This window comes from Aphelocoma coerulescens (genome assembly GCF_041296385.1).
Source record: "Aphelocoma coerulescens isolate FSJ_1873_10779 chromosome Z unlocalized genomic scaffold, UR_Acoe_1.0 ChrZ, whole genome shotgun sequence".
In the NCBI taxonomy this organism is placed as follows: Eukaryota; Metazoa; Chordata; class Aves; order Passeriformes; family Corvidae; genus Aphelocoma; species Aphelocoma coerulescens.
In genome coordinates, this window is record NW_027184085.1 from 8,172,952 (window position 1) to 8,192,508 (window position 19,557).

The 19,557-nt window shown below is 37.7% G+C and overlaps 1 protein-coding gene across 2 annotated transcripts in view; it reads right to left on the bottom strand.

The window, feature by feature from the left end:
• The window catches only part of KIAA1328 (KIAA1328 ortholog), a 171,789-nt gene that overhangs the window by 146,403 nt on the left and 5,829 nt on the right, over window positions 1-19,557 (bottom strand). For both annotated transcript variants that reach the window (XM_069001894.1, XM_069001893.1), the window contains exons 3-5: window positions 18,954-19,093; window positions 15,104-15,198; window positions 6,716-6,831 (exon numbers count right to left, since the gene is read on the bottom strand). In XM_069001894.1, the coding sequence (XP_068857995.1) occupies window positions 6,716-6,831; window positions 15,104-15,198; window positions 18,954-19,093 (351 nt within the window). The remainder of the gene's footprint in view (window positions 1-6,715; window positions 6,832-15,103; window positions 15,199-18,953; window positions 19,094-19,557) is intronic.

Consider the following 19,557-nt stretch of genomic DNA (forward strand, 5'->3'; position numbering starts at 1 on the left):
GTCTTTCACCTGAGTCACTTAAACTGACCAGCCTGACTCCTACAGAGAATTTTTTTTACTTGAACTGTTTCACTTCTTTTTTCTTAAAATACCTGATATTGATATATGAGATTGCCATGGCTGAATGTGCATTTCCAATGACAGGTGTCTCCTGTTCAGTTTAGACAGGGGCATCCCATCACCATATCCAGTTCTGACATGCCCACCACACAGTTAATATAGATGATACCATAAATCTGTGCTTCAGATACTCAGAGCTAGGAGACATGCTGTCTGGGAACCATATAGCTAACCCATGGCTAACAACAATCTGCCAGAGCGGAACTCCAGATCTTACTGAGTTTCAAAATCATCAAGTCTCTAGTACCAGGTAGAGATCATCACAGGGTAAAAACATTATGAAACGTGGGAGATGAGAGAATGCTACTGGCCCTCAACACTCACCTCAGGGAAACTCCAGAATTCTATACAAGAGCTGTTGGGTGGGAACATCTCTTCAGTCAGACACATACAGAACACCATTCCACCTTTGGTATAAAACACAGAGCAAATCTGCATCTCCCATTCCACAGCTGTATTTCTATGCCAACAGTACAATCTCATGGACAATCCTGCATCACTGAATGCAGAGTTTGAGGGCAAAAAGCCTGTCCAGCTCACTACAGAGGCGCTTGTTGACTGCTTAGACGCTGCCTGCTGATTCTGGGTATTTTCATAACATGGGCGGTGTGGTTAGATTGGGCTCTAAGGAACTAACTGGGATTAAGCACAGAAAGCTTCAAATGGATCTCCAGCCATTGATCCATTTGAACACTCAACATTACAGTATGTTTCACCTTGCTTTAGTTTAAAAGTTCATGAAAAATTCAAAATATCTTATTTACCCAATAGTCCTTGACTGATTCTTCTACATTTAAGTTTGTAAATACATACATTATTTAACCAATACTGCAGTTACAGAATAGCATATAAATATTCAGGGACTTTTAATAAGTGCAGCTTTTTTTCCATAGACCACAATGGTTGCTTAGAAACATTTACTAGTAGGATACCTGAAATAACAGTAAGAGAAACACCTTCAAAGAGTGAAGTAGTTGGATAAAATGGAAGAAAGGAGCAAAATACTAATTTTTCATTCTCCTCACACACCTTCAAACAAATTATGATGCACAAGAAGATATATAGTATGCATTCACATATGAAAAATAGAAAGGGAAAAAACATAAAATGATAAGCTGAGGGAGCCAAGTTAAGAAATAAAAGGAAAATAATGACGGTCATTTCAGACCCTCAGTTCATAACTTGTCAGAAACTATACCATCAGGAACAGACTTAGCCAAAGTTAATCTCCAAAATTGTTACTGAGTTTTAAATAAATAGCCTGACTTTCAAAAGCACAAGCTTCCTGCAAATGGCAAATTTGCCTCTATACAGAAATTTTCTTCTTGCTTGCTTTTTTTTTTTTGGAAGGGAGTGGCAGGGGCAGGGGGCACATCAAGGCAGGGACCCATTTTCACATATAGATGGCTTAACTCCAGTGTTAATGTCCACATCCCACCTCCCCCTGACACTGCGCTGTCATTTTGAGTGCAGACTGTCCCCTTGCCAACAGCAGCATCTGGGAGGCACACACACATGAATCTGCCACGCAGGACACTGGGACCACACATCCCACAAAACATGTAGCCACAGCCTTTCCGTGCAAGACCACCTTTGTTCCCTCACCTGTGACAACAACTTGGTGAGTCCAATTAAAAAAGGAAAGGAAGCAGAATACCTGATATTTTCAGAAGATCAAATTTAACATCATAGGGAAAATAAGGCAGCAAGTAAATTCTTTACTCTGATACCTCTTTTTCTACCATTTTGTTCTTTGCATTAAGCAAGTCAGTAACTCTTTTTCTTCTGAAAAATACTACTAATTTTACATTAACACAGTAAGATAGGAAAAGGAGAAAATATGTAAGTGGCTCTAATTTATGTATGCAAGACTAATGTAATGAACAGTACTATGGCAAAACTAAAAGCATTTTATTAAAGTCTCTAGATAATGCTTATAAAGCTCATTATTCTTCCAGCAAATTAATATTCTATGTCTCACTAACACTATAAGCAAATGAACTGTTTTAGTTAAACTAATATTCATGTTAACTGCATGCAAAACCAACTAATTAAGTAGTTCTGTAATATTAAGGACATATGTAAACAGAGTCTGTGATCAATTTTAAGACTAACCAAGTAAATCATACAGGATCTGTAGTGTGAATTTGGCTGGGTCTTCAGCAAGCCCGTCTACTGGAAGGTGTCCCTGTCCAGGGGTTGGACCTAGATGATATTTCAGGGTCAAACTATTTTGTAAGTCTATGTTCAGTCCGAAAATAATTCCAACAAAAAGCTTAAGCAACCCAGCTTAAGTTTATATCCTAAATATAAACTAAAACAGCAATTTAATACAACAGATTAGTTTAAATCTACAAAAAGAAAAAAAGTTTGTAATAAACAGAATCTCTTCTTCCCTTTATTTGCCTATTCTTTGACTACATAATAATAATTTAAGCAGTGCTTAGAATTCAATAACCAATTTTTAAATTATTTTAAAAGAAGTTTCCACTTCACCTATTAATAAATCTTCACAGAAATGTTAAGGCTACTTTTTCGTCTTCCTTTATGCAGCACCATCAAATTTACATGAAAAAAAATCCCTAATGGTGATAACAAGAAAAGCTAAAGACCACAACATAATTTCTTTGAGCTACAAAATATCAGTAGTATTTGTTTCTTAATAATCCCATCACAACTTTTTTCCTAAGACATATATCTTGACAGTATTGGGGCATCTTACAAAGGATATTTTCCTGATTGTTAAATTAAATTATATTTGGGACCTAAATTAATAACAGATGCCTGAAAATATGTCAGGGAAAAAAAAAGTCACAAGGTTTTCTATTAGCAGCTCCTAGCTAAAGTGGAAAAAGAAGCAGCACAAGTAGTCTAAGTGCATAACATGGCACACACTGGTCATCCCTGACTGTAAAAATGCAAATGAAATAACACAAATAAGAACAAGGAAGTTGCGAGTCACACACTCCAAAGCCAATGCCAGAATTTAGACTGCCACTAAAAGCAGTTTAGTCACCATACAGCAGCAAAGAGAACACAAATACCAAGAGTGGATGCTGTAGAAGACACCAAAGGAGGTTACACATGGCAATTCTTCTCACATGAGGTTATTCCCAAATTCTGTTACAAAAGTTCTGAGAGTGCTCAAATACCCTGAACAGACACATCCCTGCCTGTATCAGCTGTCTTAAAACTGTCTGACTGATCCTAGGTCACCTGCCACCATCCTGGCTTTTATTAACCCTCACTGCTTATCCCAAACATTTCTGAACCCATCAGTCACAGGCTTTTGTTGCTTTCACATCAATCATGTCCAGCCCAACCTCCTTTTCCAAATCCTTCCTTCCAGACAGGTTCTAGATCTCACTTTTCCAATACACACTCCATTTACGTTTTTCCCCTTTATTTTTTTACATAAACTTCACTTTCAGAAAGTGATTTTTTTTCCCCACACTTTCTCATCTTTGTAGTTGTAAGATGCTTTCACTGTGGAGGGCATCAAGAGTGGGAGCAGCTGTTACTGGATTATCCAGTTCACCCCAGTTGGGCAAATTTTAGTAAAAACAGCAAGAGATGTCATCCCAGCATGCATACCTTAACACCACATCTCCTAAGAACAGCAGCAGTTCTTAGGAGTTCTTTCCAGTTTATTATAAGCAAAAGAGTTTATTATAAGCAAAACAAAGTTTTGATCCTCTCTTGGTTTTGGAACACTTTTGTCTGAAACACTTTGGACGAAGTTTCTTTTGAAGTAAGTCTGAAGTGTAAATGTCATGAGACCAAGCCAAGCCAAAATATCTACTTTTGACCAAATTATAAAATGATAGGCTTAAATACCGCTTTAGGAAGAAGGTGTAGACCAGCTGACTACTTGAATCCCTAATTTTCCTTAATTCTGTGAGACTAATTATTTGGCAACCCTGACAACAGGCTGGACTATTTATGGTTGACAGCATGCTCATCACTGTTGTTCTCCATTAACAGCATGCCCTAGTACCAAGTACTCAATTTTCAAAGTTTCAACTGCTAAGGAAGGGTAGAATTGACTTCTAAATCTGCATGAATTTTTATATTATAAATATAGTTTTTATATATATTTATTTGTATTTTTATTATATATTATAATTATTATTTTTATATAATATATATTATACATATATTATATATATTTTATATATATTTTACTTATATATATAATACCCAGACAGCACTGAGAAGTTCAAAAGCAAATGTGAGCTTGGGCTGCAGACAGAAACTGTTCTTTAAATACTGCTAAGTTACTCAAAGTTTTGTAGTGAGATCATTGCATACCACACATTTCTCTACTCCCAAAGCTTCTGTCATAATACATCAGCAACGAATTTGAATAGAGGGGATCCTCACAGCTTCTCAGGGGGAAAAAAAACAACCACAACAAAATAAGGATGGATTTTCCTCAAAGTTGGGATTTCAAGCACCAAACAATACTTCTCCTCCAAGAGTCTCAAGGAAAAAAAAAAACAAAACAACAAATACATGTTGCTGAAAAAAACCCAACACAATCCCTTACCAATTTGAAACTAAACCCTTGCCAATTTGAAATTGCACTTTGCTGGATTGCTGCAGCTGTATCAGAAGCACCAATTTATTACTGCAGGGTAGTTTTAAATACTGCAGTAAAGAAAGTAATCTTTTAGAGGACAAATTAGCTATGCAGAGGGAAAAACAAAGGTAAAATTGATTTTAACAGACTTGAAGATTTTTTTCTTATGGAATTATATCCCTGATATCTTATTTGCAAGTGGACACTACAGTCCAGAAGAACTTAAAGAATTTCAAGTTGCTGTATTACTTGAAACAGCCATAATCTGTATTCAGCATCAGCAAGTAATTTCTACTATTCCTTGTCTCCACAACAAGCTTTAAAAAATTAAGTGATCAGAATTACGCTGAAGATCTTGAATCATTCATGTATGATAGGCAAGTATTGCAGTAGTTAAAATTACATTGTTTTAAATTATAACCTTGTTTTATATATCTAGGTTTTACAGAGTTTTATGAAGTGTAAAATTGCATGCATTAACCTTCTGCCATATCTACCAGACTTCTGGAAAAGTATTCATGCTTGTGAAATCTATTTCTGGTAAAGAAAAAAATAAAGGGAAAAAACCCCCAACAATAAAACAAGCACACGTGTCTACTTTCCAGTAGCCAAATAAACTTTGTATGAATTAGTGAAAGCTTTGTGTGGATAAATTACAAAAAAATCGGGAACATGCATCCCACCCACATTCATGAGCTCACTGAATACACAAGCTCTAATACACAACAAAATACTGGCTCCAGTGAAATCAATGTCAAAGAGCTGTTGTCACACCTAATGGCTCTTGAAATACCTCAGATCTAGTATTTTCCAGTAACTGTTCATGGCCAGCTAAATTTGTTGATAAATATATTATTTAGTACAAAGAGACAAAATTCTTCCTAAAAAATTAAGTCCCATTGGGCTACCAGGGATGTTCTAGGTCATCAGGGGCAATGCCCTGCTGAGAGAGACCACACATCACTGAATGCCTTTCCTAAGCCAAGCAAGTTCCATCATAAGGAAAGCACTGTTTTGGTTAAGCCTCTCAGTGCTAAACTGTGAAATTGGATTGCCTGAATTTTCAAGAACCCTCCTCTAAATTCATGTTTAAGTTTCTGAATTATCAGTTTCAGCACTGGCCCAGAGCTTGAACAGCCTCTTTCTGTCACTAACTTCATTTTTAACTTGAACATGGGATGGCTCAGGACTGAAAATAGTACTGCATACTGGGCTCCATCTTGCTTTTTAAAACAGCATTACTACCCTGCCTATTGGAAATGCAGCTCCCAATGAATCACACACTATTTGCTTTTGCTGCAGTTGTAGCCCTGTGTCTTCCCTATCCCACTGTAGCCAACCCTTAGCCCGCTGAGAAATTTAACAACAAAGCACCAATATCAGAGATTTGGAAGAGATATGAATAAGAGAATTTTGTAAAGATGTGTCACACAACAGAAAGAAAAACTGCAATTCCTGCAATAGTGACCTCGCATGTGATATTCCAGGACTGGGACTACGGATATGCAGCTTAAAGAAATGCAAGTCACAGACTGCAAGAAAAGAGAAACTGCTAACTGTTTTTATAAACAAACAAACCAACCCTACACCAAACAAAAAGTCTAGGCTCGCTAAACTTCCTAGTACATCTATTTAGTTCATATGCATTTAGTGTAGATTCTCTTTCTCTGGACATGGAGAGAAATGGAATATCATGCAAGTCTTAGACCTAAATTACGGCCACCTAACAGAATTAATTAAGAAGAAATAAAAATCTATAATCATATTTTAATGTGTAAATTCCTTATTGTCATTTCTTGTTGACAAATATCTATTTCATAGCAAAACAACATCATAGGAACAGCTGGATGGCAGTTTTAAGCTCAAATGAACCAGTGTCACATGCTGACAAGTCATCTCTCTGATTGCTTTTGAATGGCAGCACATGAGATTTATTCTATGCCATATAGAATTATAGAACAATTATTTCACTTTTTATTTCAGTGAGCCATTGCACATATTTTTAAAGGATATCTTCCCTTTCCTTGATGATAAGTTCATTCTGCTCCTCTAGCTGTCTGATCTTCTTCTCAAACGACTCCTGTTCAGCTTTCAGCCGCTCTTCTGTCACTTCTTTTTCTTCACTTACCCTGAAAAGAATTTGAGAAAAATAAAATATATGCCCATTACCACAGTGCCTGACTTCCAACTCCTCCGCCACTTTGCAGGTAAATGGATAACATCCTCTCCACCCTTAAGCACGTTAGTTCCTCACGATGTTTATTCTAATATATTACACAGGAAGATGTGTAGACTTTATGCAGTACATCTCTTTTTTTTCCAAAAATACTGGTCTCAGTAGAGCACAAGCACATTAATGGGCAGCATGGAAGAACAAAGTAAGGACCTGAACCCCCACAATTGGGTTTTTCCAGTTCAATTCCCTCCAGCCATAATGAAAATTCACTGGGATACTTACAAACTTACAACATGAAGACAGAAAACTCACATGGGAGAGCTTAGCTAACATGACAGGAGGAAAATTCTGGAAAACTTTTCTGTTTCTTAATCTATAAACTAATCCTTTCACCTTTACTGGTCAAATACAAGTCCAGGAAAGAATCATTTTTCTTATTAGCTTTCTCCAAACAAAACAGTTTGTCCTTTTCTGAGGATTTTCAAATATCAAGCTGCAGGAGTAAATTTTCCTTTCTGTCTGGGGCATGGCACCCTGTATCTTGCTGCTCAGTGTAAATAATTGGATCAAGATTAAAAGATGACAATGTGAGAAAGGCTTACAATGATCATTTATTCTGCACCTTAAGAGCAGGCTGTAAAAACAATTATTCTGGTATCACGTAGGCAAGAAGATCATTATGCACAGATGATCCTGTAACTATGCTAGAAAACCTGGCTTGGAAATCATGGTTCTATAAAAGCTCCACAAAAATATTAAGTAATGAGCTTAGACTAATAAATATTATTGCTCTGCACTTAGGTGATTTCTGCTGCTGAAGGCTCTTAAAGTTCAGTCTTTTATGATGATGAAACAGCTGCCACTACACAGGTGACAGGAGACCAAAGCAATACAACTTTTAGAAAACTCCAATTTTAACTTCTTTAAGTGGAATAATCTTACAGGAAGAGGAAAGAGGAGGGGAAAAAAAGAAATATATATATATATATAAATATATATAAAAGTATTAGACTAAGCCTTCCACTCATCCCATCAGACTCATATTCTCAACAGAATGTTTCATTCAAGGACTGAGCCATGCATTTGATACCATGGTTTCCCTTAAGAGGGCACACATTTGTTTTGATCTTCCAGTGGAAAAGTCATAAATACCACAACTGGGTCACTCCCCTGGGATGAACTACAGACAAGCAGTATTCCCCAACTCCAAGATCAACCCACAGCCCTTCCCACATCAGCTCAAGCAGACTGCATGAAGTTGGAAAGAAAAATACTGAAACTCACACTTTTTCCTCAACAAATACCATATAATCAAATTCTTTAAATTAGGCCAGTTTGAAAGCTTGGATCAAACTATTAATTGTAAAGTTTCTAAAATACAGGAAAAAAAAGATGCATTGTGATGCATAGTGTAAAAGCATTCTAAAAGTCAAATGTGCAGGGTCTCACTTACAACCTTGGGCCTGGCCTGGGAAAGTGTGATGAGTTCAACCTGTTCCCTAGGCCCCTTCCCCTCCATTCACAGGCTGTCAAAAAGGTTGTGCACGCAGCATTAAAGAAACGTGGTAAAGAGAACCACATGTATCAACTCTGGACCCACAACAACACCTCTGCATTCCTTAGCTAAGCAGGCAACAAACTTTTGAGGAACATCCATTACACATCCTTGCAGTAACAGCCACAGTACATTTGCCACAGGCTGCAGACAGAGGCTTTCATATCTTACCATGGCCCATTTGTTTCCTCTGAGTCCAGAGCAACCACCTAAATGACTATAGCATGTATGACCTTCCTTCACATAATCAGTGAAGGATGCAAAAACAAAAAAAAAATCAATTAGAAAACCACAGTGAAAACTGCAATGACCATACGGATCAAAGACAGTAAGGGAACAAGCAGGGCAGGGAACTGGAAAGGGAGAACAAGTACCATCTCCAAGATGCTATGGAAGGAAGGAACCTTGCTCAGCAACTTGAAGGAGTGATGCTGCATGAGAAAAAGGTTTGGGGTAACAAACACTGGGCTATGCTGGCACCCAACAGCACTAAAGTTGAACAACAGTATAAGAAAAAAAGAGTATGAAAGGACAGAACACTAGAGAAATCAGACTAAACCTAGCAGGCTTTACTCATCTCTAGATTCTGTGATTTGTTGCTTGTATCAGTGTGCACCACATTCACGTGCTGTGTTTGTATTTAACACAGATCACAGCAAGCTGTCACACTCCCAGACACATGAATATATTGTGCCACATATCTTGTGCAGTAAATGACTGAGAACAGTAAGTGATCTTAGAAGAAATGTGGCAGTATGTGTTTATGTATCACAAAGCAGGAGACAGCCCATAAAGGGCACGAGAAATACAAAAGACGGTTACTCACAGGAGGTGGCAAAAGGAAGTTAGAGAAAAAGAATACAAGAATGTCATCAGATTATGCTGGATTTATGTCACTTCCTATAAATAGCTCAGTGAGAGGTTTTTTATATACTTATTTCTTTGCCTTCTGGCAGTAAAGAACATATGATTTTTAGCAGAACTATGGAGGGCTTCACTGATGCTGCACAAAAACATTGCAAGGCTCATATAATGCTCCTCAAAAGTATTTTCACCCTCTGTTCACCCACTTGGGTCAGAAAAGAGCAGCGAAAGAATGAAGGCACAACTACAAAGGGCACAACTGCTCCACTGAGCAACATGCTGGTGTCCAGCTCCATTGTTCTTGCTCCCAGGATCAAACAGAGGACTGACAGCTGAGAGCAAAGACAATGAATCAGTGGAACTATTCCTTCCATTTAGTGTCTGCAACTTTTTCTTGCATGCAATTCACATTCACCTACCTTGTGCCACAGGACATGCACCATCTTTGTTCAAGATTTGTTTTAAATCTAACAGTTCAAAGCCTATGTAATTCTAGATTCATTTAAATAAATATTTTATTTTAAAGGCACCTCTTTAGGAAAATAAAAACTCATCATACAAATATATTGACAAAAAGCCCTCCTGGGACATCAGCCTTAGGGTTAAAATTAATTCCTATTTCACCAGTTCCAATTATTATTGTATGGTCCCAAGTCCACTGCTGATACTAGCATTTCTGCCTGATGTAAAGAAGGAATTGATCAAGGCGTTTGCTGATGACACTGACTCATTCCACTGAGTAAGCAGGACTCATGCTCTCCAGGTGGAATTTTTGAAGCACTGCACAAGTCAACAGCACTTCAACTTTTATTTGTTTAATGAAAAACTGACATGTACAAAAAGACTGATGGTAATACTCTGATCAGCACTACACTAGGGACAGAACTCAGCCCTTTCTGACTGAAAGCAGAGTTGAGAAAACAAATTAAAGACAATGTCTTCTATTTTTTAAAATCTTAAAAAATGAGCTTTCACCAAGAGAAATATGAAGTGCATTAAGGACATTGCGGCTCAGCTAGTTAAGACAGAAGACAAACTAAACTAGAGATATAGACACTGAAAACTTCACTGATCAGTCCTACACTCCTTGGGAACATTAATCTTTTCATAAACGCCAGTCTGGTATTAGTCTGCCAACTGGCCAGCAAAGATGAGAATAGTTTGGTGGCCATTCCTGAAAACTACAAGTTTTAAATTCCAAGCAAAGAATGGCATCTGGAACATGCCCACCCCGGGAGGGGGAGAGGGGGGGGAAAAGTAAATCAAGCAAGGGCCAAGATAAGGCCATCATGCAAAGCCCAGAACACACAGATGTCATGGAACGAAACCAGGTATTCCAACTGAAGAAGCACTCCAAAGAGACAGAAACAGAATTTTTGTCCAAGGATCAGCATTCACAAATTTGATAAATTTTACTCAAGTATCATGTGCCATTTGTACACATTAGAAAAAAATAACAAAAAAAAGCTGTGGGCCCCAAACCTAATTGAAATTGCTACACAATGGATAAATTTTATGATATGCAACCAGAAAAATACAAAACTAGATTTCACAGCATGAATTTATAGCTACAAATGACTTTTTAAGCACAGAAGGTAAGTGTGATTGGTGATACAATAATCCTGGGCATGCTTTACCTATCAACACAAAGTAATTTCCAGACAAGCTTAGGGATATCTCATTTGCAGACTCACTGCCTGACCAATTAAGAAAACTGCAGCACAAAATTGCTTCTAAAGTAACACGCAAAAAAAGAGAAAATATTTTGATGTTAAAGCCAGGTAACAATTTGGTTAAATATGAAGTATCTTCAGGAGAGAAGGCAACCCAAGAGGTCAAACACACAAGATTTGTAATACAAACCACAGGCAAGTTTTCCTTCAAAGATCTTAAGAACTGTAAGAAAAAACAGATATACAGATACACACTATAATAGCTTTACTGAAACCTCTGCAATGGTTTCCAGTTCTGTAACCAAATTAACATTCTGTTTTGATGGCCATTTTCGCAGTTTGTTAGAAAATTTCAATTTTAGTTTATCAATTTCAACGTCATATCAAAGACAGTAGAAAAGACTAGTATCCCAAACTGCTAGCACCCTACAAAGAGTTTAGGAATCCAAGGAGAGAAGCATTTTGTCAAAAAGGGATAAAGGGCTGCCTGAAGGCTGTTCTAGTAGCTGCCAGCTACTAGAGTAAAGTCATTCTGGGCATGCCTGTGATCTTGACCAGAAAAACACTAATATAATAGCAAACACCATCTTGTCTCTCATTTGGAAAGGGAAATCACTCCCTCCCATGGGTGCATAAGGGCATTATGATACCTTTCTACCTAAATTGCTTTTGAAGATTTGTTTGCAAACACAACAGGAAGCCAGCTTTCTCCATGTTTATCTTATTCAAAGAAAGAAAGAATGCAAAATAGTTCGATACCAATTTTCGCCACTAAAAACAAAAATTAAACTTTCATGAACCATTCTACATCACTTAGTCAATGCCTCTGCTCACTCAAAAGGCAAATTTCATATGTGAGCTGTACAGGCATCTGTGATCAGGGGGAGAAGTATTTCTGATGTACCTTCCATACTAGGGGCCCCGAAGTCACAGAACTACGGCTATGTATCAGTTAGGAATGAAGTGAATGCTTGCAAGCACACACACATTCACTCTCTCTGCTAAGGCGTTATGATCCTCTTCATTCAGTCAAACGCCAAGACAGAGAGAGTTCTCAAAATCTGCATATCACTTGAAGTATTTCACTCTAGAAAACTTCATAATCATTCTTAAGTGTGGTGTCTAGCAAGTCCTTAATGTTCAACAGTCAACTGGCTACGTCCCAGTGGGCCCTGCACTGCTCCTTCTCAGAAGAAGCTGATGTGTCCTGACACTGGCAGCGACTACGAGCACAAGAACCTTTCTGTGTCTTCACCATGTCACTGCTCATTTCATTACATAAGCTGATGACTGCTTCAGGAGCAGCCTGCAGGAATAAAAGCTCAGAGAAAGTCTTCTTTGCCTCTTTTGAAAGGACTTTGCTCATAGGGAGAGATAAAATTTGCTCTAACTGTGCCACCTTCACCACCAAGCCAGGAGGACCTTACTGAAAACATGAAGGTGCCACGCTGGTTGTCTTTGAAAATAATGACTGATCACACTCAAGAGTCCCCCATTTACTCACAAAGCACTTGGTATTCATGGGCATGACTCATTCTTCTCAGAAATTCCTCTACAAAAGCAATTTTAAAAGACTCTGCTGACACAATAAATTAAAAAGCTCAAATTTGCAACATTCGAGTGTTTTAAACTTTGGCTCCTGTCTCCCATTCTCATTTCACCTTAAAAGGATACATTCAAAGAAAGGCAAGATAATGGTTAGATTTACAGGTGGCAGCACAGATCAAAAACTACGATTATTTAGCCCAGAAAGGAGGATTGGAAAGGATACGGCTGAGTCCTTTCTTTGGACCCCATCTCAAAATCCAATTCCATAAAATTCTGAACAGCTAAGGTAATGTCAGCCACTGGAATCCCCAGCAGCAGATCTTTACAGCCCAGAAACTATTTTTTTTTTCAGAGAAAATGATATTAATGTAGCCAGCATCAGAATTTACTCATACCAAGAGAAAGTCTGACACTTCAGCAAATTAACAAATGCACTGGCACACACATCCTCAATGTTCAAAAGTGCAGTGGGAATGAGAGTTGGAAGAAGAGAAGTAGAAAATAGGAAGAGGAAGAAAAGTACAAGAGAGCTCACTCCTTCAGCAGTCACAGAAGTTGGGGAAAGACCACTACCCTGAACTGCTCAAGCAAGACCTGGCTAAAATTCAAGCCCCAGGAATCAATCGTATTTTGCAACAGCTTTCCACACAAACAGAATTTTACCACTTTACAAGAGCCTTCACACAACTACTTACTGACCAATCTATTTCTTTTCACCATCCTGCAACAAATGTGCACAAATTAGCCTCAACTACCATTCATAAATTGTAGCAAAATAAGGAACAGTGAGGTATAGTCCAAGTGAAACCTTTATTATTCCAAGTATTTACTGCAGGACAGTGTTTCTGCAGAACTTTCAGCATTCTGCTGTTCCTTTTTCTTCTCCAAAGTAGCAAAGAATGTTCTACTGCTTGTAAAAACTCTCTATCATTGCACAACTAAGAATGAAAATTATGGAGAGTTTTAAAAAAGTGACGAGGTGAGCGGAATTAAAGTTCAACTTCCCTATTACTCTGCAAAGGACTTTTAATTACATCCAATAAAAATATGATTAGGTTTAAAAATAAAAGAGAACTAAGTATAAAATAATAGTGTTCCACTAATTTTACTTTTCAAAATTAATGTTGCTGCACCTTCTATTTTTCTTCAAAGAAATGTCAGGCAGAAATATCAAACTGTCCTCAGGGAAAAATCACAGCATCTGAGATTTAAGAAGAATCTCATGCTCGAATGAATTAGTGTACTACTATTCACTAGGGAGCAGTGTATTATGAGGAACAATGTAATAAAAGGCTTTTTTTAATATTAGAATATACCTCTATATATCAACAGTGGCAACAGTGTCCGAATAGCTCCAACATCTGACAATTTGTAACCAGGCTTCCCACCAATCTACTTTTTATGACAGTCTTAACTATACATTTTCTAACACAAGGCATGATAAAATAGAGTTGCAAGCATGAAGAACTTCAGAAATTACTAAAATACTGTATGGCAAGAAATCCTATATTAGTACAAATTATTAGCAGGTAAAATGGTTCGCTGCATAAGGATAATCAGAGAGAAAATATTCCTTGCTGCACCAGAGAGTTATTGCATGACCTTGAGCAAGTAAGTTAATTTCCCTAATTTTCCAAATTTTCCTATGTAAAATGAAAAAGGACAGTAATGCTTGCCAGTTATTGCACAGACATAAGGGATCTATGTCAGAAATCATTTCCTTATTACCAGAGAACCTACATTTTGTTCTAGAAAAATTTTTCCTTTAAGAAGTCTAAGTATGTACACTAACTTTTAGCCCAAAGGACCTGGGATCATCTCACAAAACCTTTCCCACTGATGTGGCAAAGCCTGCCAAAGGCCCATGTGCTCCTCCTCATTTTTACAGCCACTCTGTAAGAAACGGATTTCCAGAGATTCTGAGGTGTTAGAGACAAAGAGTAGGACAAAAATCTCCTCACTCTAATTCAACCTCTTTTTCATACCCTTTACCTTTGGGAATGTAACTAGCACTGGAAGGAAACTTAGAAAAAGACATGCCAAAGATGAGAAACTTGCACTATTTCTGCCTCTCCTTTCAAGGAATAGGTAGAACCTGGAGAAATTAAGGGTAGCAAGAAGAAGTTTGGCTAGGTAAGTAAAAATTACACAGGCAAATCATTATCAACATGTTTCAGCCACAAGATCAGCAATGCACCTTTAATGTGGCCTTCCATTTAAAAGCTCACCCCTGACAAATAACAATCACTACAAAGTTTCATAGCAACAAAGTCTGTCATTTCCAAAAGCAGAATGTGTTTATTTATAGCACTTGATACACACAACAAACATAATCCTAGCCCTATCATTAGGTTATTACAGATGAATTACTGCTAGTCACAAAACTTTGGCCTTTGTCTTAAATATATATTTAGGGGCTGAGGAAGCAAGGAAAAACCAACCAGGCTGCTTCATACCTCTTCCAGAAAGAAAAATTGCCTTGTGCAAATATTCAGGTTTTTAATGCAGTTCTACATTGCTTGATGTTAATTAGAGAAATTACTCTCTTTAAACTTAATGCATTTTCAGGTGATGCTTCTTCTTACCTGGCAAGTTCTTTAATTAAGTTTGCAATGCGTCTCTTGTCCTCAGGACACAAATCCTTTAAAGAAGCACTCTTCATTCCCCCTTCATTAGTGCCCTGAAAATTTAAAGTTACATTTTAGAAAGTACTGTTTAAAAGAAAACAAATATTTCATAAGCTATTAAAAACATTTCAAGACCTAATAATTAGAAGCTGAAAGTAGATCAATTCCAACTGGAAATAAAATTCATATTTTTTAAAACGTAAGTACATTTCAGTGAAACAAATTACCAAATTGTGAAGAATTATTTTAAGAGATTTGTAATTCAAATGCAAGCTGCTAGCTTCAATACTAAAACATGCTGAGTAAAGTTTTAAGACATGCACCACTCCTTCATTCATACTAGATAAAGAGAAGTAGATCCTCATGACTTGGAAATCTAGTGCAGCAATATCCAAATCCAACTCTGAACTTTATCATATTAGGATCATAACACAGGGAGTAAAAAAAACTAGAACATGCTGCCTTAGCATTTATGGCCAAAGCATACAAAACCGCAAAATATTGTTAGCAGACAGCATGTCCCTTATTTAATCTTGGTAATACACAGAAAAGCACGCACACCTTCACACGTGGCTACTGTTTGGTTTTAATGGCTTATTTGCCACTTTAGTAAGTAATATTCATCAAAAGAGAGCTGTAGCAGGCCTGAGCACTTCAGATCTTCCACGCATTCCCGGGAATGCAGAGAGAACCGCTGCACTTGCTAAGTGTGCCCACCAGAGGACACTCTACTGCCCGGCATTCCATACTTCGGCTGCTTCCAAGCAGGAACGGTTCCAAACCGGTTTTATTCACCACAGTTCCTGCGATCGGGTGTTCAGTTCTTCAGTGCTAGTGGTAAGCACGAAATACGAACCCCAAGATAAAAGCACCAGTAAGAGCCATGATGTTCTGTCCAAGATTTTGGCAAGTTTCAGTATTTCCACTCAATCTGAAAGAGTTTCAGTTTATACTTTTACAAACCTCCCCAAGTGCATGCAGTGCTTAATATCAGATAAAAGAATGCCACCAGATGCCCTGAAGTTTGGCCAAGTCCACACAGTAGTGCACAAAAGAATATAAAGCCAACACTGGACTTCTCTCCTCTCAGTAACAGCAGCTGATCTACACACACCAGAGAGGAAGTGACCCCTTTCCTTCTTAGCTAATTGCTTCTTAAACAGTGTCTTAAAAACAATTAAAGAAAAATGTCCACTACTAAAAGAAGTGATGTTTTCATACAGACTCATGTCATACTCGCCTGACCCTTCAGTACACTCTTCAGTGTATTTTCCTCAAGGGTGAAGGGAAAGGAATTTCACAAGGCAAATTTCAGTACTTTTCAAGGGGCATTTGATTTCACAGTTTCCTTCCCAAACATATGCCACTTACAAATGAAGAGAGAGCGTCTAATTTGACTGAATTCAACTAAACGTATGGTTGAAGGAATTTCATTTCCCATGCTAAAAATGTGTGACTTTTTTTTTTTTAGCAGACGGATGATGGAACTTCTTTAAGAAAAATGGAAAGTTACAGTTCTCAAAAAAGAGAATGAAGCTGGATCACATTAAGTGAAGGAGACGGCAACAGAAGGTGTCTAAACATACTACCCAAAACGATGTACATACTGTCAGACAAACCTCTGTGGGTTGAAGAGGAAAATCAGTTTTTCTATCACCCATAGCTATGCATAGATGGTACACACAATAAATTCTCAGAGGCAGACTTGTATCATAACACACATCAAAATGAAGCTGTTGAATAATGCACAGCAACAGCTCAACCATCAAAAGAAGAGGACAAAGGAGGTAGAGGCCAAGACTCTTTTGTTTCCTCTTCCCAGATTTCTGTCCTTTCTATACAGTTCAGGATAGAACACAGTTTTGGAACTCAGTATTGAGAAGATACTCTCCACATCTTGGAAGGTGACAATCTGCTTGACAAAATCATACAGAATCACAGAAAGGACCACAGCAGCTCCCCTACTCCAGCCTAGAGCATTTTACTCAGAATTAGTCCAGGCCAGGCTGGATGAGACTATGCGCAGCCTGCACTACTGGAAGGTGTCCCAGCCCATGGCAGGAGTGTTGGACTGGATGATCTTTAGGGTCCCATCCAACTCAAACTATTCTGAATCTGTGCCAAAGCAAAGTCATCAGTTCTCCCTATACACGCACACAACGCTTTGCAGAAAGTAAGTTGTGTTGTTGATGAAAATTCCATGCAAAAGAAGTTCTTCTTCAATAACAAGTAAAAACATTTGTTCTGTTTGTTTCAAGTAATTCAAAGCTTATCTTCAGAGTACAAAGCTCCCAGGAGGACTTAGCAAGGTAAGCAAAAAACCAGAAGGTTTAAAAAGACAAAACCAAAACATAGCTTTGAACGCATTTTGCTGTCAATAATACAAAAGCACGAGTCACCAATTAAGATTTCACATATCGGGCATTATATTTTTAAAAAAAGTACACCAAAACCCATTTCTACAATGGCTTTCACAAAAAAGGAGTAAAAAAAACTCTCTAGACAACAAGTAATGCAATCAATGCACCATTCAACAAAACAGATTTTAATGTGACATATGAAGGCATCTGTGAGGCAGCAGGCTTGTAGATACTTATGAAGAGATGCTTCTACATAAAGACTCTGCATAATGGGGGCTATTTGTGGAATTTATCTGCATGCCACTTAACAGCATCATTTGCAAAGCAGAGGTACATACCAGCCTCTAAAAGCAAGTACTGATCAACAGAGAAAGGGAAATTGTACAAGTCCAGGAAAAGGACTAAAAATTAATACTAGTTTAATAACTAGTCATGTGTCACGCTGAAGGATTTGAAGGATAATGACACGATCAAAGCAACAAGAACTGAGTAACCTGCCTTCACATCAGAGTTCTGAATGTACATGTGAGGCACACAGCACTTACTCAGCACACAGACGGCACAGAAGGACATCTTAGCTCAGATGAAGAACAAGATTTAACTGCATGATAATAAAACAGCAATGCAGAAGTACTCAAAGGTTTTAGATCCTGCCTGCAAGTGGGAGGATGACAAACGCTAGTGATTGACAGGCTGGCCCAAGATGACTGCTAGGTAAGAGACTTAACAGTACTCAAATGACTTACACAGTCATTGTACTACACAAACCATGTTAGAAAAATGGCATGTCTCAACAGATTTCTGAACATCACAGCATCTATCACAACACAGAATAACCTTCCAAAGGAATCCCCGCTGCTTTGAAATTTCTAATGCAAGAAACTGTAGGAAAAACATCACCTAGTGTCACAGGAGGAGACCAGACAATTCAAAGCAGCTGACATCAACTGACAAAGCTACTTCTATTACTAAAATGCATTTTGAACTCTTACTATTAAAAACAAAATGTGCTTTTACCCTTCTAACATGAGCAGGCTCAGCAAAAAGGTCTCTAAAATGAATTTTCACTCGTGTTTTTTATAAATGAGATTACTAGAGCACTGAAAATGAATAAACTGAACATAACTTCTTGCATGTTTAGCTAGTAAAATTAGACACTACCCAGGGCTACATGCACTGTCTCTGCACAAATACACACCACATGGAAATATAAATAATCTTTTACATGGCCCCACTTACACACCACTTACATAAATTAGCACATTCAGCCTTTGTTCTCTTTAGGTGATAATTTCTGCTAGAGAGCGATGTAGAGCAGGCAAAAAGTGTAAGAGACCGTAAAAATAACAGTACTCTAAAACTGTTTAAAAGTTATCAATCTAAGATTTTTCAGCCATTTTTCCTACTATGGGCACTCTTAAGAGTAAGAAAAATTTGCCTTTACTGACCTGCTGCCCTGTCAGACCTCCTGTACCTCTATCAGGATCCATGGAAACAGAAGCAACAGCTACAGGCACCTTCAGTTCAGTTTGACCTGTTTGATATTTTGGCAAACACCTTGTTCTTAAATTTCTTTTTGTAGACACTCCTGTAAATGAAAGAAAGCAGAACATGCAGATTATAAAGTGAAAAGGGGCCCTACTCTGCCTTGTATAACCAGACTTCCACAAAGAAATCCTTGCCGTAGAAGCTCTTTTTTTTTGAAAAGAATAAGCACCTCATGAATATGTCTGCAGTTCCCCCCAGCCTCTCACTCCATACAAAATTTCATTAAGAGGAATACATCAGCAGAAAAAGAGGTGCATGGCACTGAAGCACACCCAGCCACAATGAACATTTCGTAAATTCTGAAATGCACATTATGTCTTCAGACTTCATTTTTTCAATGAAAAAAAATCTGTGTTTGATTTAAGATGCAAAAGCATAAAATTGAGCTTCTGCTTTGATACCCAAAGACAGTAAGGAACCAACCAGCAGTAAAGCTGTTAAAAGTAACACTCATATAATAAAATACCATTTTTTCTGTTACACAGCCAACCTACTGATGCTCAG